This window comes from Drosophila montana, unplaced genomic scaffold (assembly GCF_035044405.1).
Source record: "Drosophila montana isolate Dmon_TW-CO22-7 unplaced genomic scaffold, ASM3504440v1 contig_3218_1, whole genome shotgun sequence".
Classification (NCBI taxonomy): Eukaryota; Metazoa; Arthropoda; class Insecta; order Diptera; family Drosophilidae; genus Drosophila; species Drosophila montana.
In genome coordinates this window covers 1519837-1544484 of record NW_026998098.1, presented here as the reverse complement: position 1 = coordinate 1544484, position 24648 = coordinate 1519837, and the positions used below count along the sequence as shown (strand labels likewise).

Genomic DNA, 24648 nt, shown 5'->3' with positions numbered 1-24648 from the left:
GATCTCTCTATTGCGGTATCTATCGGTGTCTGAAGGCGATCCGCGAATGAAGAGCTCTGCCGTCTCTGGGTCAAATGCTGCGACTAACGTTCAACCGACTGCAGAACAAAGCTACGGAGTATGCAAGGAAACCGGATTGTTCACTTTACGGTGAAGACAGCGGCCAAAATACTTACTAGCATGAATGCATTCAAGGCAGCAGCCTCTTCTAATATATTCGTTTCTCTTTTGCTTTGTCACATCACGAAAAGCCAATCAAGTTACCTTCTCCGCCAAACTTCTCAGATTCAAGTTCATTACATCCTAGCCGAAGGCGAAACGGGTATATCATATTTTTTACTCAAGCATGGAACAGGAATGCAATTTTTACCCAAATTACAATCCCCCATGTAAATGCACGGTATTCAAAAGTCGTCAGCATTTTACTGTGGCGTCCATTCTGGTTTCATCTCTCTGCGAGTCTCACATCTGTGTCTTGAAACCAGTTTCGAGTTTTCTCTCACGAGCTGCCTAAACAAGCATTACAATACAATATTCCTCTAGATAATTGAATAATTGTTATTAACAAGATTACCTATTGATTTATATATTTCAAGTCCGTCTAAAATTAACCAATTTACAGGGTATCTAGTGTTCGATAAGTGTTCTCTTCTGAATTAAGCAGGAATTTTTCAAGCTTAAAGCCAAATAAAAACTATTTTAATGCCCATTCAGCCCAATTATAATAATAGCATGTCTAAAACTTTCACTACGGTATTTTGGTTTTGTTTTTGATTCCATTTATTGTTATTCAAATAGTCAAACACATTTAACCGTAAATAATGTTTCATGAAATAATACTGTTATACTCAAGAAATAAATATACCCACTGATAAGAAATTTTGGACGTGACTTGCTGAGATGATATATTAAAGGTTTACCCCTTAGCTAAAGCTGAGCTCCTGATAATAAATATGCAAATGGAATTTTGGACATTCACTAGCTCGCTTGTAATTGTATATGTTTTGAGTAATTAGAGTTAATTAGATGTAACATTATTTGAAAAACATAAATACATTGAGTGGACATAAATTCACGTTTCCTCCTTTTTGGTATCAGTTTCTTCTGGTATGTTTCTGTCCATGTCTCTTTGCGGCGAGCTGTTGCCAAGAACAATAACAATTTTTGTTGTGTTTAGCAAAGAGCAGTCCGGCATTCCATTCTTAAAGAAAAATATGAAAAATAATTAAATAATAAAATAGATTCTGTTTACTTACAGCAGACACACGGCTAAAGCGAGTGCTACCACGCAGATTGGGGGTAGCGCTACTGGCCCTTCGAAAACTGGATTCATCTCTTATAAAACTCGACTGATCTCTGGCAAATCCGCTATTGTAATAGGCCCCAACCTTTTTGCCACAGAGTATCTCCTTAAACGCACTGCGGTAGCGCTGTGACATGACATTGTACACGATCGGATTAATTGTGCTAATGAGAAATAATGGAAAAATGATTAAAGTTAGGGTAATATTAGATTAAACTAGGTCACCCACCATGAAACATAGTACGCGAATCCCGCTATGGAGAAAAGCCATTCATTTACATCTTGATAATTGGCAATGTTTTTGGCGTACAGAAACCACAATCTTTGCAGGTGAAATGGAAACCAGCATACGAAAAATGTGATAACCACGGCGGCTAATTTAAGGTAATCATTTTAAGTATATAATATAAATCGAAAAAATAATTTGCAATGCTCACCTAACATTCGTATAACAGCCCTCTTTTTCTTCTGTGAACTGCGCGATTCGCGATTCCTTGAACCCTGCTGAACTCCTGCAAGAAAAAATGGTATATTCGCGAACTCTTTCCAGCTGGAAGTTTATAAGCCTTACCCAATTTGTCGGTGGCTCTGGATCGGATTTGAGCGCCCATGCGACCATATAACAATATAATGAGTATCATGGGAATAATGAAAAATATGCAAAAAGAGACTTCGAACAAAGGGAATTTTTCGGGAAACTCCAATTCGATTGAACAAAATGCAGACTCCGGTATCCGAGATCCATCTGTAAGTGATCAGCAATCGTTAAGGATTCCAATTAACATTGAACTTAAACCATACCGATTGGAAAATTCAAATATTGAATTTCAGTCTTGACACCGAATGGTATGGCACTTAGGAAACTTACAATCCAAAGGGCTGTAATGATCCTGAGTGCCCGCTGAAAGCCGGACATTGCACACACATGCAAGGGATGGCATATGGCCAGAAATCGCTCCATCGAGAAGGCAACAATTGTAAATACCGATACATATGTGCACCTGTTATATTGGGCTCTAGTTAAAATTGTACCTGCGCCAAGATTAAAATACTCACGCTTCCGACACAAATGCTCGCAACTTGCAAAATGGTAGACCAAATAAATATGGATACTGATGCCAGTAAAGGAATACTTCAGCCGGCAAACCTAATTTCATAATAATATCAACATTAAATTTGGTAAATAATTTATGAGCTCACCAACCTAAAAGTAAGTATAGCAAATCGGAGACAGCCAAACTAAATAGATAATAATTCGTTGCCGTGTGCATTGCCGAATGCCGAATTATTACCATGCAGACCAATACATTTCCCAGTACGCCAGTTATGAATATGCCACTAAAAATTATGCTTATCTATAAATAGTTTATATTTTTATCTATATTGCGTGTAACTACATTTATCAAAACTCACCAATAACGCCTTATGCAGCGGTAGGGTCTGTGGGCCAAGAATGAATTGAACAAACTCCATTGCTGTACAATTCATGTGAGGGCATCCATAGTCGTCCATTCCAGGCAGTTCCGATGCAGTCGCATCCGAAGTGGCCAAATGTGTATTCAAGTTCATATCCATACTCTTATTCATATTCATATTCATATTCATATTCACTGCCATCCAAGATTTTTCAGCCCTAACCGATCATTTATTTGCCAAATTGCTTTGACATTTAAAAAGGCTTTTTGCAAAGCAAATGCTTTGAGGCTTAATCAGATGGTTAAAATGCAAAGAAAGGATTCAGTAACATTTTAATACATTATTCGCTATAAAGACTGTAAATAATTAATTAAAATAAGTGAAAGCAAGATCAAATAAGAGCCACATTCCGAACATTTTAAACAGCTAAAGTATGAACTGTTCAGCTGATATGCCATAAAACTAAATCAGATTTGATCTATTAAAGAAGCAGCTAGTATATAAAATGACTATTCGATTTGTCCGGCATTTAAACGAAGCCTGACCCAGTAACCTATTTTGGCTCAGAACATATCCTACAGCATTACACAGGAGAATAAATGAACCCCTCTGCAAGGGCATACAAAAACAGTCGAAAAATATTCATAAAATAATTTGAAAACATATACTTTTCATTTTTAGTAGTTCTTCGAGAAACTGTGCGATTGGATTACCGACTAAATGAAATTGCGAATAAAAAATGGCAAGAACGGAAGAAATACGCCGTCGGGTTCGGTTGCAAGCACGTAAAACCGCAATTCCTAACTGAATCTGTTAGATGACCGCAGATTACTGTTCACACAAAATCATATCGAGATAAGAATGAACGGTTTGCAAATATGTACTTTTCTTCTTACTATGCGCCAAGGTGGGTAATTAATCTTTCAAAGTAAACTACATACCTACCCACACATATAAGCACACGAGGCGGGACAAAAGAACCGCTAAATAGGTATATTCAAATTAATAAAATATCTAATTTGAACATTTCCATAAGGAAAATGAGAAAGTGAATTTATCTATGCCACTTTGAAACAAACGACTTCCTTATAGGTGAGGGTTTCAAAAAAAAAGCTCTGCGTTATATTATTAAATAAGCAAGATTTTTGCTAGAACATTTATAAAATGTGCTTATCGATCAACTGGCGTGTCTTAATACGCATGCACAGAAATGCTTACGCTTTAAGTTAAAAGTGCAAATATATGAGTAGAAAAGTAAACAATATAATTGATTAGATAAAATTCATCTTATCCAAATAGCAGCAAAAAGATAAATTTAGCAACGCCCCTATCTCGCGACTCATAATGCAAATCACTTCATATATGTAAGGTAATACCGGTAAAATTCTTGAGGCTACAGGAAAACTTTATTATTGCAACAGTCGTATGCAGATTTTTCAATTTTTATAATATACATATGAGTTAAGCAAAGCAGACGTATATCAAGAAATAAATTGATCCTTAAAAGCGTTGAGTACCAATAAGCCAGTCCGAAATTCGGATTTAACAGTTTATTCGCCAAGTAACTTATATCGCAATAAGAATATCGATAGATATCGTATTAATATGATTCGTTACATTGGGATACTTATGAGAAATATCAGTAACCCCACTATCGTTCATCTCTAACTAGTGCTACTCTTGTGTAACAAATAGAACAAAAAATAGTCCAAAAGTATTGCTGAAACAAAATAATATAAAAGCCATGCAAATATGCAAGTGTGAATAGTGAGTTAAAACCAAGCGACAACAAGCAAGGCAGCTCAAATATTAGCATAAACAAAATGAAAAAACACCTATACAAAGACAAGTAAAATTATCGATAAATGACATTTGTTGGTGCGGGGACGGCTACATATGTGGCGGTATATTTTGTAAATTTGTTGTGAAATTTAATGAATGTGCCACTATTTTTATGTATTTTGCACAATTATTCTTCGCATATCGTTCAGTGAAACCGAGCTCTTCAAGTATGACCATGGTGCAGACGTCTAATCCGAGATTTCTATGCAACTAGCTTTGGTGGTTTTCCACGTCTATGACATCATAATTAGTGCGACTCGAGTAATTTTTATGTTGTGAAAACTAGCAGGATAAATAATGCAATTTGATAGTGCACAAGGATTTTCATTTTACAACTACTCAATTTGACATATGTGTGCACATACTCATGCACTTAAATATTTATTTGCATGTGTAGGTGAGTACACCATTAAGTACTCACGTATAAACGTGTGTCACTGTGCGATCGGATCAAAAAAATAAAAGAAACAGAAGTCAGCAGAAGTAGGCGTAGTTTGGTGCAATTGGGATTTATGACTCATAATTAAGATACACCCCAAGAAACAAAAACCGACGGCTGGGCTGCATGACGGCTGTTTTGCAATCAAACAGCACAAAGTACATACATATGTTCAGAGACTGCCACATACAAACAGTGCATAGATATGTATGAGCTATGTATTTATATCAATGTATGTAGACATATGTATACCGTTTACATACATACGTATGTATGTTATTAGAGCACAGGCGCAGTGAAATATCAATAGTAATAAAAAACGTTCGATGCATAACATAACAAAAATGCACAACTTGAATAAACAATGTTTTCTTGCATCGGAATTGAGCCTGTAACGAGAGTAAAATCGATTATTAATCGGCTTTTGTTATTGCTGAAACAAATAATCAATTATCCACAATAAATCTATGTTACATAGGTACGTGTAAAACTTTTGTGTTTTTCGTGCAGATTCCACCTGGCCATTGGTTGTTGAAAATTTTACAAAATTGGACAAACCCTTTGCGACTTTGTACGACATAGAGAGGTCGTACCCACAAACAGTATTCGGAAGGAAAGCACCATCAGCGAAGATGGTACTACTTCCAGTACCACGCAACCTCAAAGGTGAGCTCTTGCTGCAAAACAATGTAGCATAGACATCATGAAATGACAGATTCTTTAAACAATATTACGGCAAATGTGCATACTTGATTAAAAATAGTTGATACATAGTTCAATTGTTGGTGCTGTAAATAAAAATTCGAAATCATTAACATATGAACACAAATTAGATTAATTGGATTTGCTCTCTTTGCAGAAATAACTCAGATATTTCTGGTGAGGAACAAACTGTGCAAGAAGCTAAAATCCAAAAACCGGGACAGTGTGCTTCTAATAAAACTGCCTCCCCAAGGAAAATCATTAGCCCGACTTGTAGATTAAAAAACACAGCACTGAAGAGCAAATATCGTCGCAAACAGGAATCACCTCCTGTACACATTAGTAGCACCAACACCAACACTCAGTTTCAGTTACATCAAACAGCACCAGCAGTGGAACCCATCACAGCCTCACCATTATCTCATAGTAAGAATAATATTTGGAATCGGTTACTGCGTCAGTTCTCAACTAGCGCCTTAGCTGGCAGGTCCGTCAACAGTAGGAGCTCAAGGCTGGAAGACGAAAACGAATCTACGAATATTAACTGCAATAAGGACGCGACCGTGACAGAAACCCAATTGTCCGTCGTTGAAGGACTTGGCCTGGAGGCAACGGATACTGCCGTTGCGGAACATAATGAGGAAACAATGGATGGTGAACCCCAGCCGTCAGATGCAGTCAAAAGCCCCAATTCTGGAGACGCTGGTGTAGTGTCCGCGGATAAAAGCAAAGACAAAGACATGCCAGCGAAGGCTGTTGTGTCCCCGTCCCCGTCCCCAGCTGCTGAGGCCAAACCAAAAAGGATGGAAAATCGAAAATCGTCGTCTGATACGGGGCTAGAGCCTGTGCTCAAGCAGCACGTCGGGACTGGGCCTCAATCAATGACCGGCCCAATACCTTTTAAGGCGCCACACAGCAAGGGGAGTAAAGCGGGCAAGGGGACAGACAACTATGTACGCTTTGTGCGAAAAAACGTCGAACAATCCAACAGAAATGCAAACCCCTTACAGTTTGAGGAACTGGAAACGGAGTTTCCTCGCGATTACGATGACAACATTGAGATGCTGTCGCGGGAAGCGGAGCATTTGGAGGAGCAATTCCGTACGCCGACCCGATCGAATACTACAGATGCTGCTAATCATCAAGTAGCTGGCATTATTGAGAACATCATTACCGAAGCGTCGCGCAATGTGAAGATCGAAAAGACTCAAGTTGATGTGCCATCCAAACCTGCCAATAAACAGACGACTGGTGTGAAGCGCGTTGGCTTCCAAGTTGAGGAAAAGCACGATAGTGAGGCGCTCCTTGGTGAAAGTCAACCAAAGGTTTTCGAGGATTTGTCCAAACAGTCTGAACGAGGGGAAGGAGTTTCTGGAGACGCAACCGTTGCTGGTACTGAAACATCGGTGTCATTGCAGCCATCATCAGCACATACCGCATCAGCTACCTCATCAGTCACGTCCCTAACGAAAGAGCGCAAGAGTGATGAGGATGATGATCCGGTTGCGATGTCACCATGTGGACGCTTCTTTAAATACGACAAAGAAGTCGGTCGTGGTTCCTTTAAAACTGTCTATCGCGGCTTGGACACACTTACCGGAGTGCCGGTTGCCTGGTGCGAATTGTTGGTAAGTCCAATTTGTTAATTTAATTTTAATTATTCCTTTCTAAATATCTTTTTAATTGCAGGATAAACAAGTGAAGAAGAGTGAACGCACTAGATTCCGGGAAGAGGCGGATATGTTGAAGAAATTGCAGCATCCAAACATTGTGCGATTTTATACATATTGGGAGTTTCCAATTGGACGCAAAAAAAACATAGTACTAGTCACCGAGTTAATGTTATCTGGTACTTTAAAGTCGTAAGTGGGATAATGAATCAATTGAGCTATTTACCCGTATTGATCGAATTTTTTTGAAGGTATTTAAAACGATTCAAAAAAATACACCCAAAGGTATTGAAGTCATGGTGTCGTCAGATCTTAAAAGGTCTAAACTTCCTGCATACTCGTCAATTTCCTATAATTCATCGTGATTTGAAATGTGATAATATTTTTATAACTGGCACCACTGGTAGTGTGAAAATCGGTGACTTGGGACTGGCAACTTTAAAGAATCGGTCCCATGCTAAATCTGTGATTGGTACACCTGAATTTATGGCACCCGAGATGTACGAGGAGCACTATGATGAATCGGTTGACGTGTATGCCTTTGGCATGTGCATGTTGGAAATGGCCATATCCGAATATCCTTACAGCGAGTGCAAAGGCCCCGCCCAGATATACAAGAAGGTGATATCCGGTATAAAACCAGCTGCCCTCTCAAAGGTAGAGGATCCCAATGTGCGCGATATCATTGAGCGCTGTATTGAGCTGAAAAAAGAGGATCGTCCCAGATGCAACGAGCTGCTGGAGTCTGAATTTTTTGATGAGGACATTGGGATACGTGTGGAACCCGCCGCCTCGGAACAGTTCCTCTCAGATCCCAGCATCAACATCATTGAGTTTCGTCTGCGATTTATGGACCCAAAGAAGCGCTCATCTCGCCACAAGGAAAACGAAGCCATTCAGTTCGAGTACAACATACAGCACGATGAGTATGAGCAAATTGCCCAGGACATGATGAAAGAGAATATCATTTCGGAAGATGATTCTCGTGCTGTTGCGCGCCTTCTAAAGGTGCAGGTGGTGTCGCTGCTTAAGGAACGTGCTCAGCGCCAAACACAAATTAAGCTACAGAACGAAAAGTCACGTTTGGAAAAGCTGGCCCTGCAAAAGCAACGCGAAAGTTTGCCAACCAACGTTGAAGAGGAGGACGACGAAGATGATGAGTCTGAAGACGAGGAGGATGGCGTAAAATGGAATCAACGACTCAAGCTCGAAATGCTAAATACTGACTCAGAGACAAGCGTGGTCGTCTCCACAAATAGTGCCGATCCACAGAATCTGCTCACAAGGTCGACCACTTCTATTCAAAACGGCGGCAGTCAATTGCAACAACAACAGCTGCCACAGTCAGTGCCAGGGCAGCAGAAAGTGATTGCCTCACCGGCCATATCACAGGTGCAGCAACATTCAACGACAGTTCATTATATACAGAACCCTCAGATGGCTTCATATCAAAATCCGACCAACGCCATTCAGGACATTGCGAATGGCCATGGCCAGGTAATCTCACCCACGGGCAATCAACAGCAGCAGACAGCTCAGCAGACAGTAGTTCAGCTACAAGCGCCACCACAGTCCGGGCCGCCAACACAAATGCTACCCCAACAGGTGCAGGTGCAACCAGTTGCAGTTACGCATCCACAACAACAACAACAACAGCCTGTCGCGGTTATACAGCAGCAGCAACAACAACAACATCATCTAGCCGAACAGCAAAAGGTACAGCAAATACCATTACAGCAGCAACTGCAGCAACTAATGCAAAATAATATGCCAACAACTGATTTGGTGCAACAGCAACAACAACAACAACATCAGCAATATTATCAACAGCAACAGGCGCAGGCGTCGCTTCCAATGCATCAAGTCCCAATTGCACAGCAGCAACAACAACCGTATGCTATACAACAACAACAGCAAATGCAGCCACAACCTATTCAGCAACAAATGCAACCACAACCAATTCAACAGCAACAGCAGCTCCAAACATCACAGCAAATGCAACAACCGATGGCTCAGCAGCATCAGTTGCCACCGCAGCATAATCAGCAACCCATTCCAAGTCAACCGATGCAACAGCAGCCCATACAACAACAGCAACAACCAATGCAACAACAGCCCATACAGCAGCAACCAATGCAACAACAACCCATTCAACAACAACCCATACAACAACAACCCATTCAACAACAACCCATGCAACAGCCATCTGCAACACAACAGCAGATTCTTCAGCAACATCACTTGCAACAGTTGCATCAGCAGCAACAGTTCGTACAACAACAACAACAGCAACAGCAGTTCCTTCCAAATGCATTAGCGCAACCACATCAAATTCCAATTTCGACAATGCAACCACTTGTTGCTGGTGCTGCTCAAATCATGGGGCAGCAGCAGCAGCCAACGGCTATGCTAATACAAGGACAGATGCAGGTGCCTGCAGCCATGCACCAGCAACCGATACCGACTACATATAATCAGCCTCAGTCAGCTCCTCAACAGCAGACACAACAGCAACAAATTGTTCAGCCAATTGCAAATGTTGTCGATGCTCAGCAACAACAAGCCCAACAACACGTTAACTATGCAGCCGCGACCACTCAAATACAGCAGCAGCAGCAGCAATATCTACAGAATCAACAGCAACCACTGCAGCAGCAAATACCGTTGGAGCAGCAGCTGCAGCAGCTGTTGCATAGTCAGCCACAAGCTCAAATTGTGCATCAGCCAGCAGCAGCAGCAGCACCACCGCAAGCTGAACAACAACCACAACAGCAGTTGCCAAGTAAACCCATTAATCAACAACCAACAATAGCAGCACAGGAGCTTCCAGCAGTTGCTGCACAAACGAACTTTGATGCTGCTTCAACTTCAAGTGTCGAGCCGCAGCAAACTGCAACAAATCCTGCAGACGCGGAGAAGCTACAGAAACAACAACAAAATGCTGGATCGCGTGTGCAAAAGCCGCGTCGCTCGAATCGTAGCGGAAACGAACGCATACCAAAGCTTAGCGTAACCAGCGTGGATGAGGGCAGCGTCATTAATTGCCACATGGAGAACAAGCTGAAAACTATAACATTCAAATTTGACATTAGCGATGTCAATCCCGTTGAGATTGCCAACAAACTGGTAAGCAGCTGGCACCCCGAATAACTGTGTATAGAATTCTTCAATAATTCTATTCAATATTGTTACAGATTGCCCAAGATTTACTGTCTAATTGCCAGAGCACCGTGTTTGTGGAAATGATTAACGATATTGTTGAGCAGGTTAAGCACAATCCAAACCAAATTCCAATCCCAACCACTTATCGCCGCAACATTGAGAAGGTACTTTGAATAACAACTAATCACAGACTTATTTTCTGTCCCAACTTTTTTTAAAAATTAAGAAAAAATGCGTTCCGTATTGTGTTCGATTCAAAGTTTATTAGTTCCCCCATATGGAGCTATGCGGCCTCGGAGTCTATTTACCATTGGATCAAAACTTAGTGGAACTTGTCGCGCTCTTATAAATTGTATATCGATTTGAATCAATGGAGGGAGAGCGCAGGCTTTACAGGCGCAGCTTCTTAGCTGTTCGTAACATCAACATGGGATAACAGCAATCCAATCACGGCGGATTCGTAACATTACCTAAATGTAGCGCGGGCTATTAAAAAAAATATAATTAACGCTTTATTAATTGTGCGAGTGACTCTCTAATTGCGAACTCTCGAAATCGAAATACATTTTTAACATATTGATTGTATGTTGTATATATCTCTACTACTTATAATAAAACAGGTCCGTCACGCGTCTCTAACTCGACAGCGTTCCACATTTAGAACACATCAAAGACATAGATCTGTAAGTGTTAAGTGCACTGTTAAGGGCTTATATATTCTCATATATATAATAGATGTATATATACTTAGTTTAAACGCGAACTTGTTTCTTTACTTAATAGGATTATAATTTTTCGCATTCAAAAAGTTGCTCAACAAAACTCTCAAATATTTAACTATATTTTTTTGAATTTCAATACTTGTTTTAAATACCTTATTTATTTTCTATTGGATACAAAACTAAGCACGCAACTAAATATGTCAGTACATCCATGAAACAAATAATATTTAGTATAAATTATACCAATATTTAGTTTTGCTTTTGAGTAAGAGTGAAACTTTCATTCAAGCCGCTTAGTTTCTATTGGCATACTATAAAATTATATAAAATTTGAAACGTTTGTGATAAAATGAATTTGTAAGATATATTTATTTGAAATATGTTATTTCTGATATTCTAATAAGCGAAATTAATAACATGTATTTGTTTTAAAATCCAATTCACAATAGGAGATTTAATTGTATAATTAAAGAACCCTTGATGTCAATTGTATTTATATCAGGACGAAATTTTTCCAAGCTCTGTTTTAGTATTCCCCTTTAAAATGTATTTTCGTTTTATACAATTTTAATGCTTATAAGTACGTATATACACCTGCGTATTTAGTTATTGATCGACAAAAACAAAACAATTAGGAATTTTTATCTTTGGGCAACCGAAGCTTAAATACCCTTGCAGATATATATCAGGGCTGATCTCAATTCTCATATATTTTTGAAATTTGTCCGATTCCGAAAAGTGTTGAACAAAATGCAAAACGGTAAATTAAGAGCCTGCTCAAAATATATTGGATGTCAGCTGGATGTGTCTATATTCGGCCAAGTCCCTTTGTTTTATTCTCTGCAAGGGTAACTTATTTAGATTAATTGATAAATTGGCTTAAATGTGTAAATATATATATATATCTATATATTATTTCAACGAAACAATTATTTTAGCGGGATGAAACCGCGAGCGACATCACTAAGATGTTCGAGCCATCAGCACAAGGTGCGGATGCATCGGCCAACAACGGCGGAGCAAGTGGAGGAGCTGTCGATTCAACCAACACTGAACAAACCGGGGCTGGTGAGACAAGAGTACGAGAACCTTCAGCAGTCCAAAGTAATTTAGAAATGCCAACGAATACAGCAACGCCACCAACAACCGCTTCGACCATGTCGTCCTCCTCTACTACCTCTAGGGATGCGGGCAACAATAGCAATGACGTGACAATTGGGTCTGGTTCGGCGTCGCGTAAAACCAGCACCGCATCGGAGTACACGTCGCTGTCCATTGATTACATGCCGGACAACGCCATCACACCAACAGGCAATGAGCCATTTCCACAACTGGAAGGAGGCATGGACAAACCGCAAGCCGAACAGAAGGCACGCAGTTTGGCCATAAGCCGTGTGCAAATGTTGTTGGAGTCAACAAGGAGCGAAGCGAAACCGAGAAGCTTGAATTTGCCATTGAATCGTCAGTTGAAGATTGTGGAAGATTTGAAGCACACCAGAAGCTTAGATGACCTAAGCGAGGTGAACATTACGTTCGAGATGCCCCCCAGCAAAGCTGCCAAGCAGGCCACGGAACTAAACGCCAATGCCAATGCCGACAAATCCAAAGAGAGTGGCGTTCAACTGGGCTCAGTGCAGCCACCGGGTGCTGCCAATACGCTGGAACAGCTGAAAATCGAACTTGAGAATATAACACACGCGCATGCATTCGCCTCCGCGGTGGTTGCCTCCATTGGCAACAGACCCAGCACTTATCAAGCCTCGCCGGCAATCGCATCGATGAAAGGGCTCTCCGCTCAGCAGCAGGCCCAGGCAGACACAGTGGTTGGTAGTAAAACAAAAAAAAAAAACATAAAACTCTTGTTAATGTTGATACACGTAACTCGTAGTCTGCGTTTCCATTTGGCTTATCTTTCCTTTTAATATTATATGTATTATGTAGATTTGCGTATCTATCGTTTTCCGCATAATAATACTGCTTTTTGTTTTTGTTATTAATATTTGTCTTAAGTCTGGCGTCTCGTTACGTTTATTTCAAATATCACATTGCCAATAATTATATATAATTATGCATAAAAGGAGTTTTATTAGCGAGTACAAATCTAATCTCTTGTTACATACTCGTTCGGTTTGTATAAACCAATTTAAAAGGGAATTTAAGAATACCATATTCTTATTTTTATCTTAACTTATCTTTTTTAATTCTGAAAAAGAAAATATTCTCCAAATGAAGAGTTTTCAATTAGGTATCTAATATATTGCAAAAGGACCATTCTAACTGCTTGACAATTCCATTTCCTTTGCATCATTCTCTCTGAAAATTAAATTTAATATACTTTGTAAAACACACAGTGTTGGGCATATTTTGAAAGAAGTAAAATCCACGATAAAATTCACACGTAGTTAAATACAAATATAATCTTTTCTTGCATCCAGCCGGTTGGAAAATAAAATCGTGTATTTATATAGAGAGTAAGAAAAAGTTCTCAATCCGCACTGGTTTCGGGTATTCGCTTAAACATCATCATTTAATTTGGGCTGGCATTAACAGATATAATTGCGAGCTCATCTTATATTATTTATTAGTAAATGTCCACTGATTTAGCGTATGGTTAAAGTAATATTTGTAGTTGTATTGTTGTTGTGTTTTTTATGATTTGTTTACTTATTTACTAACGCTTTTCGTTTTGGCCAGCTTTAACCTGTTCTGTGTTTTGCGCTTGTTATCCATGGTTTGGGCGTTTATCTTTAATCCGACTCCAATTTTATATATTTCGATGCATAGATAAACAAGTCGAACAGCGTGGGAGGCGGCAGTGGCTCAGCGGCCTCGTTTGGCCAGAATACACCCACCGCAGCGCTGAACTCGGCCCGCGGCTCTTCCGTATACAATTCGCGGCGCACGTCCATTGACAACAGCATGGGCTCCGATATGCAACTGCCCGCACCGAACCTCAATGTCAACCCCGAGGTCGCCGAAAATACGGCAAGCGCTGAGGGTGGCCCCGATAAGAAGCTGGCCAAACAGGAAAGTCTGGATAAATTATCAAATACCTTGAGTGTAACTAGCGAGGCCAGAAATCCTAGCAATGGTGCGCTCAACCAGAGTTCCATAGCAGATCTGGAGAAAAAATTGGCTGCATTACGCAATGCGGATAACACAGAGGAGGTGAAGCCAGATACAATATACATTTTCGTTTCATTATATATAATATTTAAAATTGAAAATCCGTTTTACAGACGCCAGTGGCAACAACTGTGGCCTCTACCAAGCCAGCTGACGAGCCTGTGGCCACTGTCAATGCTCGGAAAATATCACGCTTCAGCGTAAGTCGCGTGCAGGAGCAAAAGACTTCCGCAGAGGTAACAGAATCGCTGCAACATCAGCTGAAGATCGATCTGCAGGTGGCAGGCTTGGCTGCTGGCCAGGTTCAAAACTATAATGCAAGCGGCTCTGTGCAAAACGGTACCGCAGTCAACACACCCACAGAGCTCATTAGTTCACCCATACAGAACGTTCCGATGGCCATTAATGGCATCCAATTGATATATCAGCAGCAAAACGCACCGGCAGGCGTTGGTGTGGGCGTGATGGTGCCCCAAAACCAAGTTGGGGCTACGCCACAACCATCAAATCTTCAAATGCAGCAGCAGCAGCAGCAGCAACAACAACAACAACAACAACAACAGCAGCAGCAACAGCACATGTACTCAAACATGCCACAGCGTCATCAGCCAGCATTAAACTCTCTGCCGCAAATGGTGAGCGCTGTACAGCAGCAACAACAAGTTCCTTTGCAGCAATTGCCGCATCAGCAGCAACAACAACAACAACAACAACATCAGCAACAGGCACAGCAGCAAACTCAGCTCATAGCACAGCAGCAACAGCAACCAATTATGCTGCAACAGCAACAGCAAGCGGCACAACAGTTTACGTTGCCAACATCACAGCCCCAGCAACAGCCGCCGTCACAGCATGCACCACAGCAGTATTTGCAGGCGCAGGCCAATCAAATGCATCAGTTATCGCCGCTGGTGATGGCCATGGGAGTGGGCGTTGGGCAGCCAATGCAACAACATCAGCTGGGCGGCATCCCAACTCAAATGTCTGCCTCGCATCAACTGCTGCAACAGCAGCAGCAGCAACAACAACAACAGCAGCAGCAGCAGCAGACCTTGCAACTGCAATCACATCTGCAGCAGCAGCCACAACAAACTGTAACATCCATTTACAACCAGCAACAGCAGCCAAATTTTCAAGTGTCTGCGGCGGGTCAGCTACTGCAACAGGCGCCGCTGGTAGGCCAGCCACAGCAGACAGCCCAGGCCATGCAGCATGTCCTGCAGCCGCTATTTAATCCAGCTGTTGCTGAAGGTAAATTTACACACCGTCATTGATTTACTTTTTAATCTACATTTTGTATTTTTATTGCAGTCGCAGAGGAGCCCGTGTCGCTGGCAGCCACTCATCCTCACCTGTTACCGAGCGATATTCAATCGGTAAGCAAGTTGATTTGTTGTCCACTCGTTTTAACTAAATGAATGAATTCATTTGCTTGCAGGACATTAAACACAATCTAGACTCATTGGTTAATCAGTTGTGCAATACACGATTGGGCACCAACCAACATCAGCGACTGCTGCTGCTGCGCCAACGGCAGCTGATTGAAGAGGACGAGCTGCGCCTTAAGCATTATGTGGAATACGAAAAGTTTCAAAAGGCACTGCGCCAATGTAAGCAGTAATTATATCCAAAGCCAGGCGTGTGCGTTAATTTGTTGTGTTTCCCGTTCTAGCTCTAAGCACAAACGCTCCAACTACTACCGCGTATTATTCTCCAGCTGCCGCACCGGTTCAAACCAATTTGACAGCACCACCAGCAGCAGCAGCACCGCCACCAACATCGTCAACTACTACACCCGCAGGCTCTTCAAATACATAAATATGAATTCATTTAGAATTGTCGTAGCCGCCGTTCCTCGTATTCATGACAAGTCATAAACATTGCTACCCAATTGTTCAGCAACTGTTCTGAACTGGCACGATTTCGATTTTGATTTAAAACAAAAGAGAGGAATCAGCATTGCATAAAATTATTGTTTTACTTTTGTTTTTGATTTTACCCTTTTCCCATTCTTTTTATGCAATGCTGTTTCCTCTCATTTGTTTTAAATCAAAATGAAGTTTTGAATTTTATTTAAGCAAATTGTAAATTTGATTAGCGCTAAAGTGTAAATAAATATTTCAATAATATCATATACACTCATACATCAATATACATACTTATTATTATATATATACATACTATATATTTTAAACAATTCAGTGATTTATGTTTTGCGTAGTTACTAAATAAATAAACTTTTATTGAACTTAAAGTAAAAATATTGATGTATTGATGAACCTGGTTCATTTTAGACATGAACCTCTCGCCATAGCGCCGCTGTTGACACAAATTCAAAACAAATTTCAATTAACTTTGTGTAACTTTGCTAATACATTTTTTTTAAATTTTTTTCCATTTGCATTTGGCAGTGAAATCTGAAAACAAAATAAATTCGAAATCGTATTCGATAGGTGCTAGTGTATAAAATATGAAATAACGTAGGTGTTGGAATATTGAGTTGAAATAATATGTGAAATCTGGTTTCACAACACTGTGCTGTAAATAATAATTTAACAGCACTGAAATGCACACAAACACTCAATTATTCAAAAGTTACAGTGACCTAGTAGGCTTTTGTTATTTTAAAAGACTTGATACTGAATTGCTTAAAGCATTTAGTCTCACTCTTGGTGCAGCCTCTGAACAAACAAGTTGACGCGCTCAGTAATCCAAATAATAAATATCAAAACGAACATAAAATAAAACTAATTGTTATTCTTTAATTGTGTGTGATTGGACACATATTTTTTAATATCGATATATCGACAACTCGATTGATGAAAAAAAAAACTTAACAGCCCTGTGCAGGCAGCTAGGAATTACAGTTCAGTGGCAAAGTAACAAACAAAAATACAAAATGGTCCTGGAAAGTACTATGCTATGGTAAATAAATGATTTAAACCTTAAAATGTTTATGCTAATTACATTTCCACATCTTTTCTTTTGCAGTTTTGATAACAGTGATTACCAGCGCAATGGTGACTACTTTCCCACCCGTTTAAATGTACAAAAAGATGATATCAACCTTGTCTGCCTCACCAAGCTGAGATCCAACCCAGAGAATAATGTTGGTCTAATGACCCTATCGAAGTACGCTTGTAGTGCTAGAAACTACTGCTGTATATTGAAATTAACGTTTTTATCTCTTTTCAGCACCGTCGAAGTGCTGGCCACACTGACCAGCGATGCGGGTCTCATATTCTCAAAGATGCATTTGATTCAGCCAAAGGGCGAAATAAACCTTCTTACCGGAATTCGTATTGCCTATTTGGTGTTAAAGCATCGCCAAGGTAAAAATCATAAAATACGCATAGTTGTCTTTGAAAGCAGACTAAGCTTCTGAAGAAGGAGAAGTTAACGTAGACATTGTAAGTTTTGGCAATCACGCAAACAACATTGAAACCTTGACGGCTTTTATAAACGCTCTGAACGGAAAAGATGGCACCGGTTCCCGTTTAGTTAGTGTTCCCAGAGGCTTGGCTTTATCAGATGCCTTATTTTCGTCGCCCATAATACAAGAAGATGGTATGGGTGCCGCTGGGCTCAAAATATATTGGATGTCAGCTGGATGTGTCTATATTCGGCCAAGTCCCTTTGTTTTATTCTCTGCAAGGGTAACTTATTAGATTAATTGATAAATTGGCTTAAATGTGTTAATATACACATATATCTATATATTATTTCAACGAAACAATTATTTTAGCGGGATGAAACCGCGAGCGACATCACTAAGATGTTCGAGCCATCAGCACAAGGTGCGGATGCATCAGCCAACAACGGCGGAGCAAGTGGAGGAGCTTTCGATGCAACCAATACTGAACAAACCGGGGCTGGTGAGACAAGAGTACGAGAACCTTCAGCAGTCCAAAGTAATTTAGAAATGCCAACGAATACAGCAACGCCACCAACAACCGCTTCGACCATGTAGTCCTCCTCTACTACCTCTAGGGATGCGGGCAACAATAGCAATGACGTGACAATTGGGTCTGGTTCGGCGTCGCGCAAAACCAGCACCGCATCGGAGTACACGTCGCTGTCCATTGATTACATGCCGGACAACGCCATCACACCAACAGACAATGAGACATTTCCACAACTGGAAGGAGGCATGGACAAACCGCAAGCCGAACAGAAGGCACGCAATTTGGCCATAAGCCGTGTGCAAATGTTGTTGGAGTCAACAAGGAGCAAAGCGAAACCGAGAAGCTTGAATTTGCCATTGAATCGTCAGATGAAGATTGTGGAAGATTTGAAGCACACCAGAAGCTTAGATGACCTAAGCGAGGTGAACATTACGTTCGAGATGCCCCCCAGCAAAGCTGCCAAGCAGGCCACGGAACTAAACGCCAATGCCAATGCCGACAAATCCAAAGAGAGTGGCGTTCAACTGGGCTCAGTGCAGCCACCGGGTGCTGCCAATACGCTGGAACAGCTGAAAATCGAACTCGAGAATATAACACACGCGCATGCATTCGCCTCCGCGGTGGTTGCCTCCATTGGCAACAGACCCAGCACTTATCAAGCCTCGCCGGCAATCGCATCGATGAAAGGGCTCTCCGCTCAGCTGCAACAAAAACAGCAGCAGCAGACCTTGCAACTGCAATCACATCTGCAGCAGCAGCCACAACAAACTGTAACATCCATTTACAACCAGCAACAGCAGCCAAATTTTCAAGTGTCTGCGGCGGGTCAGCTACTGCAACAGGCGCCGCTGGTAGGCCAGCCACAGCAGACAACCCAGGCCATGCAGCATGTCCTGCAGCCGCTATTTAATCCAGCTGTTGCTGAAGGTAAATTTACACACCGTCATTGATTTACTTTACTACATTTTGTATTTCTATTGCAGCCACTCATCCTCACCTGTTACCGAGCGATATTCAATCGGTTAGCAAGTTGATTTGTTGTCCACTCGTTTTAACTAAATGAATGAATTCATTTGCTTGCAGGACATTAAACACAATCTAGACTCATTGGTTAATCAGTTGTGCAATACACGATTCGGCACCAACCAACATCAGCGACTGCTGATAATAACTAACTCCAGATCCATATTTTCAATATAGAAAATATGGATCTGGAGTTAGTTATTAAGTGAAAAGTTTTCAAATTATGATAGGATTGTCTGTAAATATGTAGTCACACAGTTTTGAGTTGATTTGCCATTGTTTCGCTTATTGTTTTACCCTTTTCCCATTCTTTTTATGCAATGCTGTTTCCTCTCATTTGTTTAAAATCAACATTGGCGCAGTGCCTTTTGAAACTTTTCGTATTCCTCATAATGCTTAGGGCGCAGCTCGTCCTCTTCAATCAGCTGCCGTTGGCGCAGCAGCAGCAGTCGCTGATGTTGGTTGGTGCCCAATCGTGTATTGCACAACTGATTAACCAATGAGTCTAGATTGTGTTTAATGTCCTGCAAGCAAATGAATTCATTCATTTAGTTAAAACGAGTGGACAACAAATCAACTTGCTTACCGATTGAATATCGCTCGGTAACAGGTGAGGATGAGTGGCTGCCAGTGACACGGGTTCCTCTGCGACTGCAATAGAAATACAAAATGTAGATTAAAAAGTAAATTAAAGACTTATATATATACATACTATATATTACAAACAATTCAGTGATTTATGTTTTGCGTAGTTACCAAATAAATAAACTTTTATTGAACTTAAAGTAAAAATATTGATGTATTGCTCGCAAAAGCCATTCTTATGCCCTCAGTCGTAGTGTATTTTATATGTTATGTTTCACTATGTTTTTTATGATTATTTGCTTATATATTCGAAGATCTGTCACTCACCAACCTTCCAAACGAGCCGTCATAACATATCTTCTCATTTACAAATGCCCAGGACTGAAGAAAATAAATTCAAATAAATTCTGCCTGATGTCGCTGGATGGGTGTAAGTTTCTATTCAAGGCCTTGCCTTTAGCAATTATCAATAAAAGCATAACATTCATTTCGTTTCTTCATATATACATATGGAAATTATTTATTTGTAAATATTATAATGCAAACTTAAACAGTTTTTTTTTAAAGGGAAATTGATAAACACAATTGTATGATGAAAACAATATTAATGGAAGAAAAAATAACAAATTTAAAAGGAATGACATTATATTTCCCTTCTATGCCACGACATCCATGGTGTCTTTGATTTCGTTACCCCACTCACGGGCCATTATCATAATTTCGTTCATGGATAGTTTGGGGCCAATCAATGGGTTCATTTGCGTCAAGTAACAGCACAGCCAACTGCATAAAAAGACGATAAGAATTAATGGGATTTTCATAAGCTTTTCATATGTATGTGTATAGATGTGAAGATATATAGCTACATGTCTCATGGTCAAAAAGAAGAAACTTACAAGAGCCAACAGGTTACAGCAGTGAGCATAATACAGCATTGAGTCACGCTAAATAGAAATATAAAATTAAATATTTTTATTTGTGATAAATAACTTTAAATGAACTTACCCCCTGTTAGGGCCACGAGCAAGGAAAGGGCCTATGATGCCAATAACCGCCCATATAACGGTAATAATAAGAGGGGGAACGTAAGCATCAACCATTTTTAAGCACTTTATATAACTTAAGAGTAATACTGCAGGTCTGCCGTAATCAGCAGGTTTGTTGGTTGAACAGAAAACACAAAATTATCAATAAGTGATCACGAAGAAGGCACTTTTTCGAGCTGTATGAATATCACATGACAGCCATGGGACAGAAACATATGTTACTAGGGTTGCCAAACCTTAGCTTGATGAACCAGGTTCATTTTAGACATGAACCTCTCGCCATAGCGCCGCTGTTGACCGAAAATCAACACAAAATTCAAAATAAATTTCAATTAACTTTGTGTAACTTTGCTTATACATTTTTTTAAAATGTTTTTTTCTATTTGCATTTGGCAGTGAAATCTGAAAACACAAAATAAATTCGAAGTCGTATTCGATAGGTGCTAGTGTACAAAATATGAAATAACGTAGGTGACACATATTTTTAAATATCGATATATCGACAACTCGATTTATTCAAAGAAACTTAACAACCCTATGCAGGCAGCTAGGAATTACAGTTCAGTGGCAAAGTGACAAGCAAAAATACAAAATGGTCCTGGAAAGTACTATGATATGGTAAATAAATGATTTAAACCTTAAAATGTTTATGCTAATTAGATTTCCACATCTTTTCTTTTGCAGTTTTGATAACAGTGATTACCAGCGCAATGGTGACTACTTTCCCACCCGTTTAAATGTACAAAAAGATGGTATCAACCTTGTCTGCCTCACCAAGCTGAGATCCAACCCAGAGAATAATGTTGGTCTAATGACCCTATCGAAGTACGCTTGTAGTGCTAGTTACTGCTGCTGTATATTGCAATTAACGTTTTTATCTCTTTTCAGCACCGTCGAAGTGCTGGCCACACTGACCAGCGATGTGGGTCGCATATTCTCAAAGATGCATTTGATTCAGCCAAAGGGCGAAATAAACCTTCTAACCGGAATTCGTATTGCCCATTTGGTGTTAAAGCATCGCCAAGGTAAAAATCATAAAATGCGCATAGTTGTCTTTGTAGGCTCACCGATAAACAACGAAGAAGGGGAGCTCGTTAAGCAGGCCAAGCGTCTGAAGAAGGAGAAGGTTAACGTAGACATTGTAAGCTTTGGCGATCACGCAAACAACATTGAAACCTTGACGGCTTTTATAAACGCTCTGAACGGAAAAGATGGCACCGGTTCCCATTTAGTTAGTGTTCCCAGAGGCTCGGCTCTATCAGATGCCTTATTGTCGTCGCCCATAATACAAGGGGAGGATGGTATGGGTGCCGCTGGGCTGGGTGGCGCCGTATTCGAATTTGGCGTTGATCCCAATGAGGATCCGGAACTTGCTCTTGCCTTGCGCGTCTCAATGGAGGAGCAGCGCCAACGCCAAGAGAGCGAGCAGCGTCGCGACAATGCTGGAGCTGATGAAACTGCAGCTCCCCCGATAGCAACTAGCGGAGAGAGTGGCACAGGTGGCTCAGCCGTAACTCTTCCCAATTCCAACTCGGAGGAGGCGATGCTGCAACGTGCACTAGCTTTGTCGACTGAAAATCCAGAGGATAATTTACCAGATTTCGCCAATATGACCGAAGAGGAGCAAATCGCGTTTGCCATGCAAATGTCCATGCAGGATGCTGCTGATGATAGCGTTACCCAACAAGCCAAACGTCCCAAAACTGATGATGCGTCTGCCCCAATGGATGTCGATGAGGACTACTCGGAAGTTATTGGTGATCCGGCATTTTTGCAGAGCGTTCTTGAAAATCTCCCTGGTGTAGATCCACAATCGGAGGCAGTGCGCGACGCTGTTGGTTCTCTTAATAAGGACAAGGACAAGAAAAACGATGGCAAGGATGAACAAAAGAAGTGAACTCCTATCTTCAAGTTATATATATCTATTTAAATTTGCATTAAACAGAAATCATAAGTGAGCTAACATCTCTAATACAAAGTGCAGATTATGTTCATGCTTCTAATAAAACAAACATACATATATTATCACAGGGAATGTCCTTGTTGGTCCTCCTCGTTAAGCATGTCTCTCTCTAGACAGAAGAGATACAATCCATTGCGATAAAATTGCTCCCCCGGCAGCCAGTAAAATCCAATTAATAACATACGGTTAATATTTATTTACGCTTTGTGTAGTTAAGTTTAATGTATTATGATAACTTTGAATCTACATTTACAAGCAACATGGTAGTTATGGTTTTAAAGTTATCCAGTTATGCCGCTTACTTTCCACCCTTGTAGTCACGGATGTGGTAGAGAACCCAAGCCGGGATAAACAAGGACGCAGCGCACATGCCACCGCCGAGAATCACTTTCTCCTGGAAAACGTTAAATGAGCATGTTAAGAAAATCAAATTTAATGTAAGGGTTTGCCATAGATTGGGTTTACGTAACCCTCAAGAATCTCAAAATTTCTTACTGCTGTGGAGATGTGTTTCGTTGGTGGCCCGGAGACGACGGATTGGCATCGCCTTTGCATAGCTCCACGCATCGCAGGCACCAAAAGTTTAGCAGCACTATTTTGGAACATTTTTAAAATCACAATTTTCCTTCTTAGAAATCAATGCTGGTAATAAGTGCTCGATTGAGATGACAAAAACACATCGATAAGAATTTTGTGTTAGTGATGTTAAAAAATCGATAATTTTATGAGTGCCCATCCTACCAGTAAAAAAAATACCAAATTTTTTAAATTTTAATCGAACAATTTGAACAATTTTTTAATAAAAAACGTTATTTAAAGAATCGTTTACATAAGATCATAACGTAAACATAAAGCCCTTAAAACCCTTTTTATCGATTCAGCAGTTTATTGTTATTGAACTGAATGTTACAAATACTACTTAGAGTACAACTTCAATAAAATGTAACGGTAAAAATAAGGGATAATTAATAAAATAAGTGACATAGTATGAATATTTAATATATATTGATATAAAGTGTAACATTCACTATTAAAAAAAAGTGTTTACAACGGTTTGTGAACGCTTCCATTTATTGATAGTTCCTATACCTTTGGAATAAATAAGATCAATCAATTGGGACAAACATCGTCCGAAAGATAACAGTAGGGCATTTTTGATTTGACGTCACACTCTTCACTTCAAAATATACACATTTAATTCATTTAAATGGTTAAATTACCGCAAGATTTTTGTTTCTCTTTTGTAGATTTTGTTTCTTATTATAAACTATAATACATAGCTTTTAGTAAAATATTTGATTACAATATACTCTTTTACACCAGTACAATTGGACATAAGAATGAACTTGCATCATTATTTACTTTTCTATATTGAATTTACTAAGAATTATTTAAATAGTTAAGGCTTAATACTTGCGAGCCAGTTATTTGTTACGTTTTATTAATACACATGTGGTTCATTTCAGATCTACGTATTAGCATACATACATATGTATATACATACATATACATTGGCAATACTGGAAAACATCGACACTATTATAAGGCTGAAGCAGTAAGCGCATCAATTTTCGATTTACAGCTAAGTCCAATACTCGGAGCTAGCGTTATTCCCGTGCTAAGGATCTATTATTAAGTCTTGTCTGGATTCGCAGATTGAAGGACAATAAATATTGGATGAAAGACATGTAAGTAGCACTGACGGTTTTGAAAGCTTTGTTAAACATAATTAAATAAATATAAC

General features: G+C 39.9%; 8 protein-coding genes across 11 annotated transcripts; 4 read left to right on the top strand and 4 right to left on the bottom strand.

Moving 5' to 3' along the window:
- Positions 1-837: 837 nt before the first annotated feature.
- On the bottom strand, positions 838-3523 carry CapaR (Capability receptor). 3 transcript variants are annotated; one of them, XM_064689682.1, is made up of 10 exons: positions 3388-3523; positions 2717-3007; positions 2508-2658; positions 2360-2450; positions 2105-2304; positions 1875-2048; positions 1741-1815; positions 1533-1677; positions 1257-1467; positions 842-1201 (listed from the first exon to the last, which is right to left on the bottom strand). In XM_064689682.1, the coding sequence occupies exons 2-10, from the start codon at positions 2918-2920 to the stop codon at positions 1073-1075; spliced, it is 1380 nt and encodes a 459-aa protein (XP_064545752.1). In that variant the 5' UTR covers positions 2921-3007; positions 3388-3523; the 3' UTR covers positions 842-1072. The 3 variants fall into 3 exon arrangements, with proteins under 3 accessions (XP_064545753.1, XP_064545752.1, XP_064545751.1); XM_064689681.1 differs by having other exon boundaries at positions 2717-3075; positions 3388-3519; XM_064689683.1 differs by lacking the exons at positions 2508-2658; positions 2717-3007; positions 3388-3523 and having other exon boundaries at positions 838-1201; positions 2172-2304; positions 2360-2448.
- A 2470-nt stretch (positions 3524-5993) lies between these two features.
- Positions 5994-16526, top strand: LOC135433548 (serine/threonine-protein kinase Wnk-like). Its single transcript, XM_064689669.1, has 12 exons — positions 5994-6128; positions 6183-7330; positions 7392-7564; positions 7624-10498; positions 10567-10698; positions 11155-11217; positions 12195-13079; positions 14041-14424; positions 14496-15633; positions 15694-15758; positions 15821-15992; positions 16055-16526. The coding sequence occupies exons 2-12, from the start codon at positions 6350-6352 to the stop codon at positions 16198-16200; spliced, it is 7014 nt and encodes a 2337-aa protein (XP_064545739.1). The 5' UTR covers positions 5994-6128; positions 6183-6349; the 3' UTR covers positions 16201-16526.
- A 631-nt stretch (positions 16527-17157) lies between these two features.
- Positions 17158-18269, top strand: LOC135433561 (26S proteasome non-ATPase regulatory subunit 4-like). 2 transcript variants are annotated; one of them, XR_010437115.1, is made up of 4 exons: positions 17158-17307; positions 17374-17514; positions 17578-18038; positions 18128-18260. XR_010437115.1 is itself a non-coding variant. In XM_064689693.1 (4 exons), the coding sequence occupies exons 1-4, from the start codon at positions 17282-17284 to the stop codon at positions 18133-18135; spliced, it is 312 nt and encodes a 103-aa protein (XP_064545763.1). In that variant the 5' UTR covers positions 17158-17281; the 3' UTR covers positions 18136-18269. The 2 variants fall into 2 exon arrangements, 1 of the variants encoding a protein (XP_064545763.1); XM_064689693.1 differs by having other exon boundaries at positions 17578-17714; positions 18128-18269.
- A 57-nt stretch (positions 18270-18326) lies between these two features.
- On the top strand, positions 18327-19487 carry LOC135433611 (serine/threonine-protein kinase Wnk-like). Its single transcript, XM_064689765.1, has 3 exons — positions 18327-19214; positions 19271-19308; positions 19371-19487. The coding sequence occupies exons 1-3, from the start codon at positions 18473-18475 to the stop codon at positions 19485-19487; spliced, it is 897 nt and encodes a 298-aa protein (XP_064545835.1). The 5' UTR covers positions 18327-18472.
- Positions 19488-19623: 136 nt separating this feature from the next.
- LOC135433610 (serine/threonine-protein kinase Wnk-like) lies at positions 19624-20245 on the bottom strand. The gene is made up of 3 exons (XM_064689764.1): positions 20227-20245; positions 19897-19961; positions 19624-19834 (listed from the first exon to the last, which is right to left on the bottom strand). Exons 1-3 carry the CDS (start codon positions 20243-20245, stop codon positions 19658-19660), a joined length of 261 nt encoding a protein of 86 aa, XP_064545834.1. The 3' UTR covers positions 19624-19657.
- Positions 20246-20382: 137 nt separating this feature from the next.
- VhaM9.7-b (Vacuolar H[+] ATPase M9.7 subunit b) lies at positions 20383-21151 on the bottom strand. Its single transcript, XM_064689696.1, has 3 exons — positions 20901-21151; positions 20792-20839; positions 20383-20678 (listed from the first exon to the last, which is right to left on the bottom strand). The coding sequence occupies exons 1-3, from the start codon at positions 20993-20995 to the stop codon at positions 20552-20554; spliced, it is 270 nt and encodes an 89-aa protein (XP_064545766.1). The 5' UTR covers positions 20996-21151; the 3' UTR covers positions 20383-20551.
- A 315-nt stretch (positions 21152-21466) lies between these two features.
- Rpn10 (regulatory particle non-ATPase 10) lies at positions 21467-22976 on the top strand. The gene is made up of 3 exons (XM_064689688.1): positions 21467-21559; positions 21626-21766; positions 21830-22976. Exons 1-3 carry the CDS (start codon positions 21534-21536, stop codon positions 22836-22838), a joined length of 1176 nt encoding a protein of 391 aa, XP_064545758.1. The 5' UTR covers positions 21467-21533; the 3' UTR covers positions 22839-22976.
- A 104-nt stretch (positions 22977-23080) lies between these two features.
- LOC135433564 (uncharacterized) lies at positions 23081-23586 on the bottom strand. Its single transcript, XM_064689697.1, has 2 exons — positions 23400-23586; positions 23081-23298 (listed from the first exon to the last, which is right to left on the bottom strand). Exons 1-2 carry the CDS (start codon positions 23508-23510, stop codon positions 23203-23205), a joined length of 207 nt encoding a protein of 68 aa, XP_064545767.1. The 5' UTR covers positions 23511-23586; the 3' UTR covers positions 23081-23202.
- Between the last annotated feature and the right edge of the window lie 1062 nt (positions 23587-24648).

What these genes read in the sequence shown, in the direction of transcription:
- CapaR (XM_064689682.1), bottom strand. Translation starts at nt 2,920, where the DNA reads ATGGCAGTGAATATGAATATGAATATGAATATGAATAAGAGTATGGAT. An exon ending in CGAGCATTTGTGTCGGAAGC is followed by an intron (nt 2,305 to 2,359) that starts GTGAGTATTTTA and finishes CCAATATAACAG; the next exon opens with GTGCACATATGTATCGGTAT. An exon ending in GGCTGTTATACGAATGTTAG is followed by an intron (nt 1,678 to 1,740) that starts GTGAGCATTGCA and finishes ACCTTAAATTAG; the next exon opens with CCGCCGTGGTTATCACATTT.
- LOC135433548 (XM_064689669.1), top strand. Translation starts at nt 6,350, where the DNA reads ATGGATGGTGAACCCCAGCCGTCAGATGCAGTCAAAAGCCCCAATTCT. An exon ending in ATCGCCGCAACATTGAGAAG is followed by an intron (nt 10,699 to 11,154) that starts GTACTTTGAATA and finishes ATAATAAAACAG; the next exon opens with GTCCGTCACGCGTCTCTAAC. An exon ending in TACCGAGCGATATTCAATCG is followed by an intron (nt 15,759 to 15,820) that starts GTAAGCAAGTTG and finishes ATTTGCTTGCAG; the next exon opens with GACATTAAACACAATCTAGA.
- LOC135433561 (XM_064689693.1), top strand. Translation starts at nt 17,282, where the DNA reads ATGGTCCTGGAAAGTACTATGCTATG. An exon ending in CTGGAAAGTACTATGCTATG is followed by an intron (nt 17,308 to 17,373) that starts GTAAATAAATGA and finishes TTTCTTTTGCAG; the next exon opens with TTTTGATAACAGTGATTACC. An exon ending in GGTCTAATGACCCTATCGAA is followed by an intron (nt 17,515 to 17,577) that starts GTACGCTTGTAG and finishes ATCTCTTTTCAG; the next exon opens with CACCGTCGAAGTGCTGGCCA.
- LOC135433611 (XM_064689765.1), top strand. Translation starts at nt 18,473, where the DNA reads ATGCCGGACAACGCCATCACACCAACAGACAATGAGACATTTCCACAA. An exon ending in TAATCCAGCTGTTGCTGAAG is followed by an intron (nt 19,215 to 19,270) that starts GTAAATTTACAC and finishes TTTCTATTGCAG; the next exon opens with CCACTCATCCTCACCTGTTA. An exon ending in TACCGAGCGATATTCAATCG is followed by an intron (nt 19,309 to 19,370) that starts GTTAGCAAGTTG and finishes ATTTGCTTGCAG; the next exon opens with GACATTAAACACAATCTAGA.
- LOC135433610 (XM_064689764.1), bottom strand. An exon ending in TACCGAGCGATATTCAATCG is followed by an intron (nt 19,835 to 19,896) that starts GTAAGCAAGTTG and finishes ATTTGCTTGCAG; the next exon opens with GACATTAAACACAATCTAGA.
- VhaM9.7-b (XM_064689696.1), bottom strand. Translation starts at nt 20,995, where the DNA reads ATGGTTGATGCTTACGTTCCCCCTCTTATTATTACCGTTATATGGGCG. An exon ending in GCTCGTGGCCCTAACAGGGG is followed by an intron (nt 20,840 to 20,900) that starts GTAAGTTCATTT and finishes ATTTCTATTTAG; the next exon opens with CGTGACTCAATGCTGTATTA. An exon ending in GCTGTAACCTGTTGGCTCTT is followed by an intron (nt 20,679 to 20,791) that starts GTAAGTTTCTTC and finishes CTTTTTATGCAG; the next exon opens with TTGGCTGTGCTGTTACTTGA.
- Rpn10 (XM_064689688.1), top strand. Translation starts at nt 21,534, where the DNA reads ATGGTCCTGGAAAGTACTATGATATG. An exon ending in CTGGAAAGTACTATGATATG is followed by an intron (nt 21,560 to 21,625) that starts GTAAATAAATGA and finishes TTTCTTTTGCAG; the next exon opens with TTTTGATAACAGTGATTACC. An exon ending in GGTCTAATGACCCTATCGAA is followed by an intron (nt 21,767 to 21,829) that starts GTACGCTTGTAG and finishes ATCTCTTTTCAG; the next exon opens with CACCGTCGAAGTGCTGGCCA.
- LOC135433564 (XM_064689697.1), bottom strand. Translation starts at nt 23,510, where the DNA reads ATGTTCCAAAATAGTGCTGCTAAACTTTTGGTGCCTGCGATGCGTGGA. An exon ending in CGAAACACATCTCCACAGCA is followed by an intron (nt 23,299 to 23,399) that starts GTAAGAAATTTT and finishes AACGTTTTCCAG; the next exon opens with GAGAAAGTGATTCTCGGCGG.